The sequence below is a fragment of the Cornus florida genome, unplaced genomic scaffold (assembly GCF_030987335.1).
Source record: "Cornus florida cultivar Cherokee Brave unplaced genomic scaffold, ASM3098733v1 CherokeeBrave_3.0.0_Hap2_Chr03, whole genome shotgun sequence".
Taxonomy (NCBI): domain Eukaryota; kingdom Viridiplantae; phylum Streptophyta; class Magnoliopsida; order Cornales; family Cornaceae; genus Cornus; species Cornus florida.
The window spans coordinates 692,953-705,931 of record NW_026775573.1 but is presented as its reverse complement, the minus strand read 5'-3'; the positions used below and the strand labels follow the sequence as shown (position 1 = coordinate 705,931).

Genomic DNA, 12,979 nt, shown 5'->3' with positions numbered 1-12,979 from the left:
TTTTTTTTTCAAAGGAGCAAAGCGGGGATAGCCCAACGGACCCGGAAGAATATTTCTTCACTTTTAACCGAATCAATGTTTTAAACAGATGGAAATAAATATAAATTAAGGGCAAATTTCTTAAAACCCCCACAACTATCACTAAATGATCATAAAACCCCAACCTATTTCTAAAAACCCCTACACTATTATAAAGTTATCACATTGCCTCAATATCCGAGTCCGACCCGTTAACCGGACTGTGAAATGACAAATTTAACCTTATCATTTAATGTTAAATTAAAAATAGAAAATTATTATTTTTTAAATTACAAAAATACCCTCTTCTTTTTCTTTTTTTTTTCTTCTCATCATCATCTCCGGCAGCAAGAATATTGCTGACGATGAAGCTAATCGCCGCCGGCAGCGACCAAACCAGGTCGCTGTCGGCTTCCTCTCATTCCAGCGAGGTCACTGGATTGGTCGCTGCTTACTATTGCTTATTTCTTATCGGCGGCCCAAGGTTGTGCCCTTCTTCTACCGATCAACTAGGTTGCCAGAGCGCGACTTGGTGAGCACCATGGATGTCGACCAGAAGCTTTTCAAAATTGAGAGAAGAATGATTCACCAATGAAAAAGTGTATGCATCAACAGCATGAAGATTTGACGATGACGCCATTGAAGCGCCGAATCTCGAAGTCACAGATATTAAGGAACCATCAAGAGATATGGAGAAGAGCGAGTGAAAAAGCTACACGACGACTCACCCACCTTTCTCTTCTTCCACTACCTCATCGTCTTCATCTTTCTTCTCAAGGAACCTAATTTAAATGAGAGAGAAACTTTATGCTCTTCGAAAAAAAAAAAAAAAAAAAAAAAAAAGGTCCATTAGACTTGAATTTCAGAACATTCAATCACACGCAAGATTTGACCATTCCTCCATCTCAAGCCCACTCTTCCTCCTCTGTTTCTCACTCCGACGTACCCATTCTCTCTCTAGAATATCAGGGAACCCAATTCTTCCAATTAAAGGCTCAGAAGTTACAACCGCAACATAGGTAGAAGAAACAGAGTGTTGAGACCAGAACAATGGCTTCAAACACAGACACGATCATGAAGAGAGAGTCGTTGATGAACCCAATCTGAAAAGTCAACCTCTTCCACCGAAACCCAGAACTCCTGAACCTCCATGTCCACGAACTCTTCTTCCCCAGTCTCTTGAAGCTGAACCACGACTTCTTCTCCATCTCTCTCTCTCTCTTTTCTTTTTCTCTCTCTATATTTTGTGTTGGTGCAAATGTATGACACGCAGTTTGGTTTATTATACACAATACTGGAGTTGTCTTTGATTTTCATTGATACCTGGTTTGGTCGCTGCCGGCGGCGATTTGCTTCATCGCCGGCAGTATTCTTGTTGCCGGAGATGATGATGAGAAGAAACAAAAAAGAAAAAAGAAAAAGAAAAAGAATAGGAGAGGGTATTTTTGTAATTTAAAAAATAATAATTTTCTATTTTTAATATAACATTAAATGATAAGGTTAAATTTGTCATTTCACAGCCCGGTTAACGGGTCGGATTCGGATATTGAGGCAATGTGATAACTTTATAATAGTGTTGGGGTTTTTAAAAACAGGTTGGGGTTTTATGATCACTTATTGATAGTTTTGGGGGTTTTGAGAAATTTGCCCATAAATTAATTTAGATTCATTCGGGTTTTTTTATCCAAAAATCATAAATTAAACAAATGCTAATGGTTCCATTATTGTTTCAACTAGAACAATTTGGATTGGATTGACATATATTGAATCGTATATTATACTTCATGATTAAGGAGAGTTGAGGTTGTATTGTGAGTTCTCAATTTTCTGGTTCCTTATTACAAATATTAAAATTTTTAAACATGCCATGTTATCAAAGTTTTTGCATTTTTTAATTTTTTTTTAGATTATTGATTACTTAAAAAATTCTTAATATTTAAATCTCTATATATATTCCATACACCAATGTTAATATTTGTGTTGCAATCATGTCTATTTCCCTGAAATATCTATATTTATACTATTATTAAATGTGTAAAGAGTTTCAGTTTTTTTCAGTATTTCAGTATTTATTTATTAACATAAAAAAAGAGTTTTTATAAGCAAAAAATTACCTTCAAATTACAAATTACCTAATAATTTTTTTTTAATTTTTTATTTTTTTATCCCACATTGATTTTAAGTAAAAAGTAGTACAGTGTTTCAGTATTTTTTTATTAATATTAAAAAAGAGTTTTTAAAAGCAAAAAATTACCTAAAAATTATTTAAAAAGTTTAATTCAAATTACAAATTACCTAATAAAATTAATTTAAATAGTTTAATTCAAATTAAAAATTACCTAATAAAATTCATTTTTCTTATTCCATATTGATTTTAAGTAAAAGGGATTATATGGAAGCCTCTTATAAAACTGTAGACCTAAAGAAATAATAATTACACATTTTCTCAGCCTTTTGACTAAGATTAAGTGTAGTACTAAATTTTTTTAGGTCGGCCTTTTGGCTAACCTTTCTTGGTTTTTTGGTTAAGATCAAGTGTAGTACTACTTTCTCAGCCTTTTGCCTTTCAATATTTATTTATTAATATAAAAAAAGGAGTTTTTATAAACAAAAAATTACCTAAAAATTATTTAAAGAGTTTCATTCAAATAAAAAATTACTTAATAAAATTTATAAAAATTAATTTAAAGAGTTTAATTCAAATTATAAATTACCTAATAAAATTCATTTTTCTTGTCCCACATTGGTTTTAAGTAAAAATGATTATATGGAAGCTTCTTATAAAAAACTATAGACCTAAAGAAATAATAATCACACATTTCTCAGCCTTTTGGCTTTCAGTATTTTTCAGCCTTTTCGGCATTTTGGCTAAACTTTCTTAGTCTTTTGGTTAAGATCAAGTGTAGTTACTTTCTCGGCCTTTTGGCTTTCAGTATTTATTTATTAATATAAAAAAGAGTCTTTATAAATAAAAAAATTACCTAAAAATTATTTTAAAAGTTTAATTCAAATTACAAATTTCCTAATAAAATTTATAAAAAATAATTTAAAGAGTTTAATTCAAATTACAAATTACCTAATAAAATTCATTTTTGCTGTCCCACATTAGTTTTAAGTAAAAAAAAGATTATATGGAAGCTTTTTATAAAAGTATACACCTAAATAAATAATAATTACACATTTTTCGCCTTTTGACTAAGATGTAGTACTAAATTTTTTTGGGTAGGCCTTTTGGCTAACTTTTCTTAGTTTTTTGGCTAAGATCAAGTGTAGTACTACTTTCTCGGCTTTTTAGCTTTCAGTATTTATTTATTAATATAAAAAAAGAGTTTTTATAAACAAAAATTTACCTAAAAACTATTTTAAAAGGTTTAATTCAAATTACAAATTACCTAATAAAATTTAATTTTCTTGTCCCACATTGGTTTTAAGTAAAAATGATTATATGAAAGCCTCTTATAAAAAAATCATAGACCTAAAGAAATAATAATCACACCTTTCTCGGCCTTTTGGCTAACCTTTCTTGATCTTTTGGTTAAGATCAAGTGTAGTACTACTTTCTCGGCCTTTTGGCTTTCAATATTTATTTATTATTATTTTACATTTTCTGATTTTCCCACAAAACAATTTTGCATAGAATTGTCCATCCAAATAAAGAAAAATTTGGTAGAGAACCATTTAAAAGTTACATCAATCGGATTCTTAAATTAAGTCATAGGATAAATGCCATTTTCCAACGGATAGGTAAGACTAAATGGATTGGTAAGAGAGAGATTGCATAATTAATGACTTACATAATAACTTTGATTTTCAGTTAAAAATATTTTTAGAAGCCAAACACCAAAAACGTAAAATAATTTTACGAATAAAATATTTTCTTTACGTCCAAATAAACGGAGCCTTATTGTAACTTCTTTTACATTATATATACACTATTTGAATTAAACTATTTGTAGAAAGAGAACATGTTTTTTTGTTTTATTTATTTAATTATTTTTTGTTTTATTTATTTAATTATTTTACAAGATAATTTATATATGAATGGGTCCAGAGAAAACATAAATAACAAGTTTGATTTTCGGTGCAAAAGATCAAAAATTCAATGGTGCTGAAAAGTCAAACTTTAAGACATAATAGGAAAATCTACAATGTCCTTTGAGGGATTAAATTTTAGTATATTTCTTAATTTTCCTTGATTGTGTTTTACATTTTTATATTCAATTATATATTGAGAAGTTATATTTTGTTGCACAACCTGCAGAAAACAAATTATTCTTTCGAAGCAACAATAGAAAATGTCGTCAATAATCGCGAACCATGATATAACGCATATGAGAAATGTAACAAGAAAATTAAAGTTGAAAAAGATAGAGTATACTATCATCGATGCAATACAACAGACCCAAAATGCTTTCAAAAGTATTATTACATCTTAAAATCTTATTATTGTATTTATTTCAATGGTTTAATAATATTACAAATACATAATTATTTGTCTTTACTCATGTGCAGATTCATGATGATAATTAAAGTGCGAAGTATGGAACACTTGCAACCCTAACAGTGTTCAATAATTGTTAAACATTAATAAATTGTTCACTTGATGATTTTACTACAATTACAAATTGAGGTAATTTTCTACCCTTATTCATAAAATTTTAATTAAATTATAAAATATATATTTACTGACAAGCTGCAAAGGAAAATCAATTATTTACTGACAAGCTGCAAAGGAAAATCTTTTCTTTTTCTATTCAAGATAGACAATACTCAACAACAAGTCGTGAAAACTTATTTTGCAGTGGATGAATTAAAAGAATTGACACTTGACAATGATTCATTACATGAAAAAATGAGATATGCAAAAAAAAAATAAAGATTGAGAAATAAATAATTTAGGAAAACTTTTATTTTCAAATAGTTATAGTTTTGGATTTTTTTATATATTTTGTTTCTTTTGAGGTGACAATTATTACAATCTAAAAATTGTTGGTATCTTTTCGGATTTTATAATACATAAAATTTTTATATAGTATTTATTTATGAATATTTTGTAAATTATAGAATTTTTTTTTCATATATTTTTTAAAATGTTTATAGATTTCATTCATACATCAATGAAAAACTTTATTTTGTTTCTTTTAAGGTGACAATTATTACTCTCTAAGGCATTATAGGCCTGAAATTGTTTTGCCTATTTTGTTTATAAAATTATAAATAATTAAAATGTATGAAAATATACATTATATAAGTTAGATAACATTCATCATGTGGATCGCACGTGCCTTTTACTAGTATTATTAAGAATCTAAGGTAACACAAAATCTACCATTAAATACAAAAATAAATACACTTAAATGGGACTAATAATATTTTTCAATTTTATCAAACAAACATCCTTCTTTCACGCTTGTCCTCCCATCAACTTTGAATAGGAGAACAAGTATAACAAACAACTGAACAAAGACTATACATATTTTTTTAGGTAGGCGCTATTGGCATTCTACTTTTTTACGTTTACCCTATAATCTTAAATGAAATGACAATTACAAATAAAGAATTATTACTTTTTAAATGGCATAAATGTCCTTTCAGATTTTCTCTCCATATAAAAATAAAAATAAAAAAATTGAATAATATTTTATTTCCATGAACAAAGAAATTTTTTTATGTTTAATAAATTGTTTCTTTTGACCGGACCAAAAATAAAAAAAGTAACCATTAAAATAATTATTTCTTTTGACTGGAAAAAAAAAAAACCATAAAAAAAAATATTTATTGAAGAAATTATCTTTTTTGTGAAGATAACAAAAAGTACCAAAAAAAGAGGATTAAAAACAATATATATATATATATATATATATATATATATATATATATATATATATATATTGAATAAATTATTACTTTTGATGGGACCATAAAAAATCACACAAAAAAAAAAGGTTACCTCTTTTAACATGACTGAAAAAAAATAAATAAATAAAAAAAGTCAACTTTGTTGAATAAATTATTTGTTATGATTGCACCAAAAAAAAGTCATCAATAAATTATCTCTTTTGACAGCCAAAAATAAAATTATCAATATGGAATAAATTACCTTCTTTGAGAAGACCTCCGAAAAGAAAATAGGTAGGTAATTTTTTTTTTTAATTTGCATAAAGGGTAGTTATGGCATTATAAAATAAGGCATGGTGCATAAATGAATTGAAGGACCTTTTTGTCATTTTTTTTTTAAAAAAAAGATAAGTGTAGTACAATTGGAAAGAAGTGGGGTGCGAATATCGCCTCCTTTTTTTTTTTTTTTTATCTTGAGATATATTTCTTCTTTATTTTTTTTGAGAGAAAAATAAATAAATTACTTTAGAAGGTATAAGATCATGCACCGAATTAAGGAGGAGCTAGGGGCAATTCCCCTGAATGTTTTTTTAATAGTTTTTTCTATTTTAATTATACAACTATAAAATTTTAATATTGTCCCCTAAAATTACAAAAAAAAAAAAAATACTTTTGCCCCCCTCACACAATTTCTTAGATCCATCCCGAGAATAATTTTATTTTATTTTTTATTATTTTTTTTATCTTTTGTCTTTTTATTGTTGTTGCATTGATATAGTATAATTATATAATAACAAGGTGCTGTTTGAAAACTCAATTTAATGTTTAATGTTAAAAATTCAAAAAAATTTAAAAAATATATATATATTTTTATTATCAATTAAAAATTCTCTTCGAATTTTCAATACTTAATTTTCATTTTATCTAACAACACCTAAAAATTATATTTATGTTGGACGCTACTATTAAAAATGAGTATAATTTTATTTAGTTAATAAGTGGAGTTAATAATACGTGATTGAGTTAAAATAAGGAGTCCGGTTATTTATTTGTTATAAAAATAAAAAAAAATTTCTTTATTTACAAACACACAAAATTGAAAAGGTGAAGAAATATTGATAGATTATAACATTTTCGTAAAAAAAAAATTAAAATATATAAATAAAATTACAAGGGCAAATATGTAATTTTAAATAGTGATCATTCACCTACTCAGAGCAGACATGTGTAATGAGGTGGAAACCTGTCACTTCTCCTCACGGAATACGGAGAATAGAGCAATGTCGTCCCAACTTTAACGCCGTTAAATGAAAATTCCTGGTCAAAGTCTACCTTCAACGCGGTTATATCGACGGCTACAACACGTCTTTCTTCAACGTCTATTCCTCTGAAGCAGATCGATCAGCTAGCAATTCCTTATCAGAGCAGAGTAGAGCACAATAATCGTCGAGAAACACTCCATGTCCAACCCGTGAAAAGCGTGGAGTTTGTTGATTTCATCGCCGATTAATCATCTGATTCTCTTCATAGTAGAGGTCGTCTTCGCTTTTTTTAGCTTGCTTTGTAAGAATCTCCTCTTCCCTATGCTCTTCCTTTTTTTTCTCAATTTTCTACAATTCAATCTCCAATAGATATATAAATCACCCTAATTGCTCCAGAAACATTCGTCATGTTATTGCCATTGGTGCTCAAACTTCAAAATCGCTAGCTTTTCCATCTGAAAATTTTGGTTGTAAATTTCTGTTGAATCTCTAGGGTTTCAATTTATTAGCCTTTTCTGGTTTGATAATTGGGTATGTCGGATTATATGGCCGTTTCTGTACAATCATGACTTAACATATGATGACCCTTTAGCTAGATTCAATTAAAAATTGAATCTTTTGACTCTAAATTCATTATATTTCACTAGTAAAAATGGCGTCGGCCGGTGTCGCAATCAGTCAAATTCCAAATGATACTGTACTTTCACCTCGTTACATACCTGACCTGCTATCGACCGAATCCATTTGGATTTGTGTGGCAATGTCGGGTTCCATGATTCCAATGCGGGTTTTGGAGTCTGATTCTATTGAGTCTGTGAAACTTAAAATTCAGTCCTATAAGGGGTTTGTTGTGAAGAAGCAGAAGTTGGTATGTGGAGGCCGAGAACTGGCCCGGAGCAATTCTCTCATTCGGGACTATGGTGTTGCTGATGGGAATATTCTACATTTGGTTCTCCGGCTTTCTGATCTCCAGGTCATCAATGTTACCACGTCGTGTGGTAAAGAATTCAAGTTCCATGTTGAAAGGTGTAGAGATATTGGGTATGTCAAACGGCAGGTCGCTAAAAAGAAGAATGGTTTAGTTGATATTGATGATCAGGAAGTATTATGTGAGGGCGAGCGGCTTGAGGATCAGAGGCTTGTTAATGATATCTGTAAAAGTGATGATGCTGTGATTCATTTGTTTGTTCGGAGATCTGCTAAAATAAGGCCTAAACCTGTTGAGAAAAATTTTGAATTGTCTATTGTGGCATCCCAATTGAATGATCAGACAGATGACAAAGTGATTAGAGAAAGTGAGTGTGGGACTGATATGGAGAACATCCTTGTACCTAGAAAACCTCCGGACATAAATTCCTGGATTAAACCTGTAATAGTTAATCCAAAGATTGAAATACCATCAGTGATTTGGGATTTGGTTAACTCTACAGCTGAAGGGTTAGATAGAGGGAACTATCCAATCAGGTCTGCTGAGGGTACAGGAGGAGTATATTTCATGTTGGATGCATCAGGAAACAAGTATGTCTCGGTTTTTAAGCCGATTGATGAGGAGCCTATGGCTGTGAACAATCCCCGAGGCCTGCCCGTGTCAGTGGATGGGGAAGGAATAAAGAAGGGTACCAGAGTTGAAGAAGGTGCATTAAGGGAAGTTGCTGCCTACATTTTGGATCATCCAAAGAGTGGGCGCCGCTCATTTTCCAGCGAGGAGAAGGGTTTTGCGGGGGTCCCCTCTACAGTGATGGTCAAGTGCTTCCACACAGGGTTTAATCATCCAGGAGGTTTAACTGTCAAGATTGGATCATTGCAAATGTTCATGAAAAACTATGGAAGTTGTGAGGATATGGGTCCTGGCACTTTTCCGGTGGAGGAGGTACATAAGATCTCTGTGTTGGATATGAGGATTGCAAATGCAGATAGGCATGCTGGGAACATTTTGGTGAGCAAAGATGGGGCAGATGGCCGGACTGTGCTGATTCCAATTGATCATGGTTACTGCTTGCCTGAGAGTGTAAGTGTTATTGTTCTTAATTTTTGCTTCTTGCATTTATTGCAACTTCATGCATGTTATATAACTCCCGCTAATATGTGCACCCTCCAACACCAAACACACCCCCCCCCCCCCCCCCCCCCCAAAAAAAAAAAAAGTTTTTAAGGTAGTCATGTCATTTGAGTTGCTTTTTGTATTTCTTGCTACTACTTAAGGCCAAGCTTTAGTGGTTCAATTCTTTTTTGGATATTAAGCCATTTTGATGCTTTGAAGTTGAACAAATGATAGAGAATGCACTTAAATGGTAACAAGGTGCAAGCTTTATATACATATATATGATAATAATAATTATTGTTATTACTTTACTTAACCACTTGTGTTATGAATAGTTTTTTTATTTTTTTCCCCTTGAATGGGTTGATTTTTTTTTGTTGAAACAAATATATACAATGATGGCACAAAACTAGAACAGCGATCATCAGAGAGGATCACTAAAGAGAAATAGAAAACACAAATGGAAGTGGCATGCCCTAGAACCAAAAGACCAGTCCAGAATGACAGTGACAAAAAAGATACATAAAGTCTAAATCTGAAATAGTTAGACCAGCAGCAAATAGACCCTCATGACAAGCGTCCATGGCCAGCTTGTGTGGACTGTGAGCACCTCCATCATCTCTGCCATGGAATCTTTTGTTTCTTTCATTCCATAAGCTCCAAAGGATTCAAGTGAATAGGCATTTCATAAGAGTGCTTTTCAAGGACTGACCTTTGGTATGTTCAACGAACCAATTCAGCATGTCAGAGAAATGATGATACATAATAATCTCTTCCCAGTGACAAGTTTGCACGAACCAGTTCCACACCTCTTTGGCATATGGGCAACACCAGAAGAGGTCATCTCTAGAATCAGAATCAGAAAAACAATTGTGACATATGGCTGGTCCAATGTAACCCCTCTTTCGATTAAAGAGGAAAGGAATTGCATTTTGGAGAATAAGCGTGGATTGTAGGGAAATCCTGGGTCTGCATTTGTTCCACACAAGCTTATACCATAAGACAGGTTCATAATTGTCTCTACAAGCATTCCAAACTGTCTTGAAGGAGTACTTACCATTCTTCCATAAAAGGCAATTATCTGATTCAGAAATAGGAAGTTGAGCAAGGAATTTATTAATCTCAGCAGGCCAGTCAGTAGGAGTGTTCCGTCCATTAGGAGATCTAAGAACAGATAAGGAGGCAGAAAGAGGAAATCCAGCAGGAAGAAGTCTTCTCAAACCAATGCAATGCTGCAAGGATTTGCCCTGAAACCATGGATCATAATAAAGGCTAAAACTAGTTCCATTTCCAATGGAAAAATTGATATGTTGTAGGAGAAATTCTCTGGAATTAAGTATTGTTATCCAGATGGCAGAGTCAAGAGCCTTGGCATTAAGGGTCCAGAAATGAGCATTTTTAACATATTTATCCCTAAACCACTTAATCCAAAGTTCTTCCTTAGTGTGTTATGAATAGATTATATGAGAGGCACCAATGGGAGGGTGCAAACGTGTAGCGTGAGGCACTCAAGCCCAAGGGAAAAACAAGCAAGAATGAAATGGAAGGAAACCTGACTACCCTCAACAACATAACCAAAATATTTCATTTCTAGCATGTCCACAAGAGAAACTTCCATGTACAGACTTCACTTGCAAGAATTGAGAGGATAACAACTTCAAGAGACAGCTTCTTAGATGGAACAAACTTGATTCTTTCTACCGCCAAATCCTCGTATGTTCTCTTCTCCTTTCAGGAGAAAGACAAAGCAATCGTCCTTCAACTGGCCAATTTTCTTCTAGGAGTAAGAGATGTATGCCACCTTAGAAGAATCCGAGTATGGGGATCCTGACAAACCCTGGTCACCTTTCACAGTAACTTTCTGTAGAGGTACCCCATGAAAATTCCCTGCATTCCTAAGAAAATCAATCACCCTTTAAGCTACCATTCTTCCTCCACTGGAGGTTTTATTAATAGCTGCTTCTTTCCGCTGTTAGTTTATGGTCTTTCCATGCTATAATCCCATGCTTCAATAGGATATTAGGAACATCCATAGTATGTCTCATGACAAATGCACTAGTATCTGTAGCTCAAAGTTGAAATCCTTCTTATCTTATATACGTACATGCATAGCTGTCCACAAGGGGACTTGAGCCAATGACACTAAGGTTAGGAGTCCAACCAGATACCTCCTGGGCATACTAGGTCAATGGTTGATTGCTTAATTTAATATTTGTCCAAAAATATATGACAGAAGTAGTCGTTGATTACTTCATTACTTTCTAAGGCTGTATGTTTGTTGAATGTTATGCTTTCATCAATTCTTGACGTTTTTCTGTCAACACTGCAGTTTGAAGATTGCACATTTGACTGGCTCTACTGGCCACAAGCTCGTCAGCCTTACAGCTCGGACACCATCGAGTACATAAAATCACTAGATGCCGAAGCAGACATTGCCCTCTTAAAGTTCTATGGGTGGGACCTTCCTCTTGAATGTGCCCGCACACTCCGTATCTCCACCATGCTACTGAAGAAAGGGGCAGAGAGAGGGTTCACTCCTTTTGCAATAGGAAGTATCATGTGCAGAGGGACCCTGAATAAGAAATCAGCGATTGAGGAAATCGTTGAAGTAGCACTGGATTCTATGCTCCCAGGCACAAGTGAAGCGGCATTCCTTGAAGCTGTCTCAGGGATCATGGATAACCATCTTGATAAGATTGCCAAATGACGTATGGAGAAACTCGATGAATGGATGTCTATATGCACATAAATCATCGTACATACGTATATACTTCAATTCCCAGAATTTATTTGATTTTTTGTTATTCCCATATCCTTTCAGCAGTTAAACCTGGAAATTGCTTTGAGAGGTTGAACAATCAATTGATTGACCTCTTAATTCATTTGTCGAATTCTTTTTTTATTTTTTATTTTTTATTTTTTTTTATGGTTCCTTAGCATATACACTTATAGATTATATTTTTAAGACATAATATCCATCATAACATGTACTTCTGATATCAGCGGTTGCAAGGGAGAGACTAGATTTATTAGTCCCTGTTCCAAGTAGCTGCTAGTTCTTGTGTTCTTATCAATCATAGGGTCCGCGTAACTAAATTTTCAACTGGTGCTCCTTGCACATTGTTGTACTTACACCACCTTATTACTCGTTTCAGTAATTGCTGATAGGAACATGATTATTTCCTAGTAACTAAAGTTGGTGGGTTGTTTTTCCTGCGAGGGTCTTTTTGGCTTGAGTCTGCTTCCCAGTGGTGACAAGGCTTAGCCCGGTGTGGTCGATGGTCACCCAAAGCATGACATGTCGGGCAGGGAAGCCAAAGAAATGGAAGTCGATGAAATGGACGTAGAAAACATAGTAGCCTGTCCTGAGGATCTCTCTGGCAAGGAGATGTCCATTCATATGAGGGCCACATACTCCTTCATGCTTGAATGCAGGACCTTCAGTTAAATTGAAGTTGGTTAATCAGGACCATGATCTAGTACTTATGTCTGAATGCATCAAAGCAGGTATAGGCTCTACGCAGTCCCATTCACATTACTGTGGGTTGGTCCCAAAATTGCTAGGCATCACGCGGGATGTGGCAACATCACAATTTTTTGATAGCCCTTGCTCGATAGTGGAATCTAATTATGCTCTTGAACTCAAGAAATTAGACCTTACCATTGTTGCAGTCTTCTTTGAACTCAAGAAATTAGACATTTGCTAAGTGTCCAAACCATTCACCTTTTCATAATGTGTTACATTATTATCCTTTTTTTTTTTTTTTTTTTGGAATTAGGCTCTGTTTAGGGGTCACTAGATTTTTTTTTTACAATTTAG

The 12,979-nt window shown here is 32.8% G+C and overlaps 1 protein-coding gene across 1 annotated transcript; it reads left to right on the top strand.

Moving 5' to 3' along the window:
- The first annotated feature begins 7,107 nt into the window (after positions 1–7,107).
- LOC132298901 (phosphatidylinositol 4-kinase gamma 4-like) lies at positions 7,108–12,207 on the top strand. Its single transcript, XM_059795251.1, has 2 exons — positions 7,108–9,126; positions 11,489–12,207. Exons 1-2 carry the CDS (start codon positions 7,771–7,773, stop codon positions 11,864–11,866), a joined length of 1,734 nt encoding a protein of 577 aa, XP_059651234.1. The 5' UTR covers positions 7,108–7,770; the 3' UTR covers positions 11,867–12,207.
- The last annotated feature ends 772 nt before the right edge of the window (positions 12,208–12,979 follow it).

Excerpts from the sequence above, each read along its gene's own strand:
- LOC132298901 (XM_059795251.1), top strand. The coding sequence starts at position 7,771 with ATGGCGTCGGCCGGTGTCGCAATCAGTCAAATTCCAAATGATACTGTA. Across the intron at positions 9,127-11,488 it reads GTTACTGCTTGCCTGAGAGT|TTTGAAGATTGCACATTTGA; the intron begins GTAAGTGTTATT and ends TCAACACTGCAG.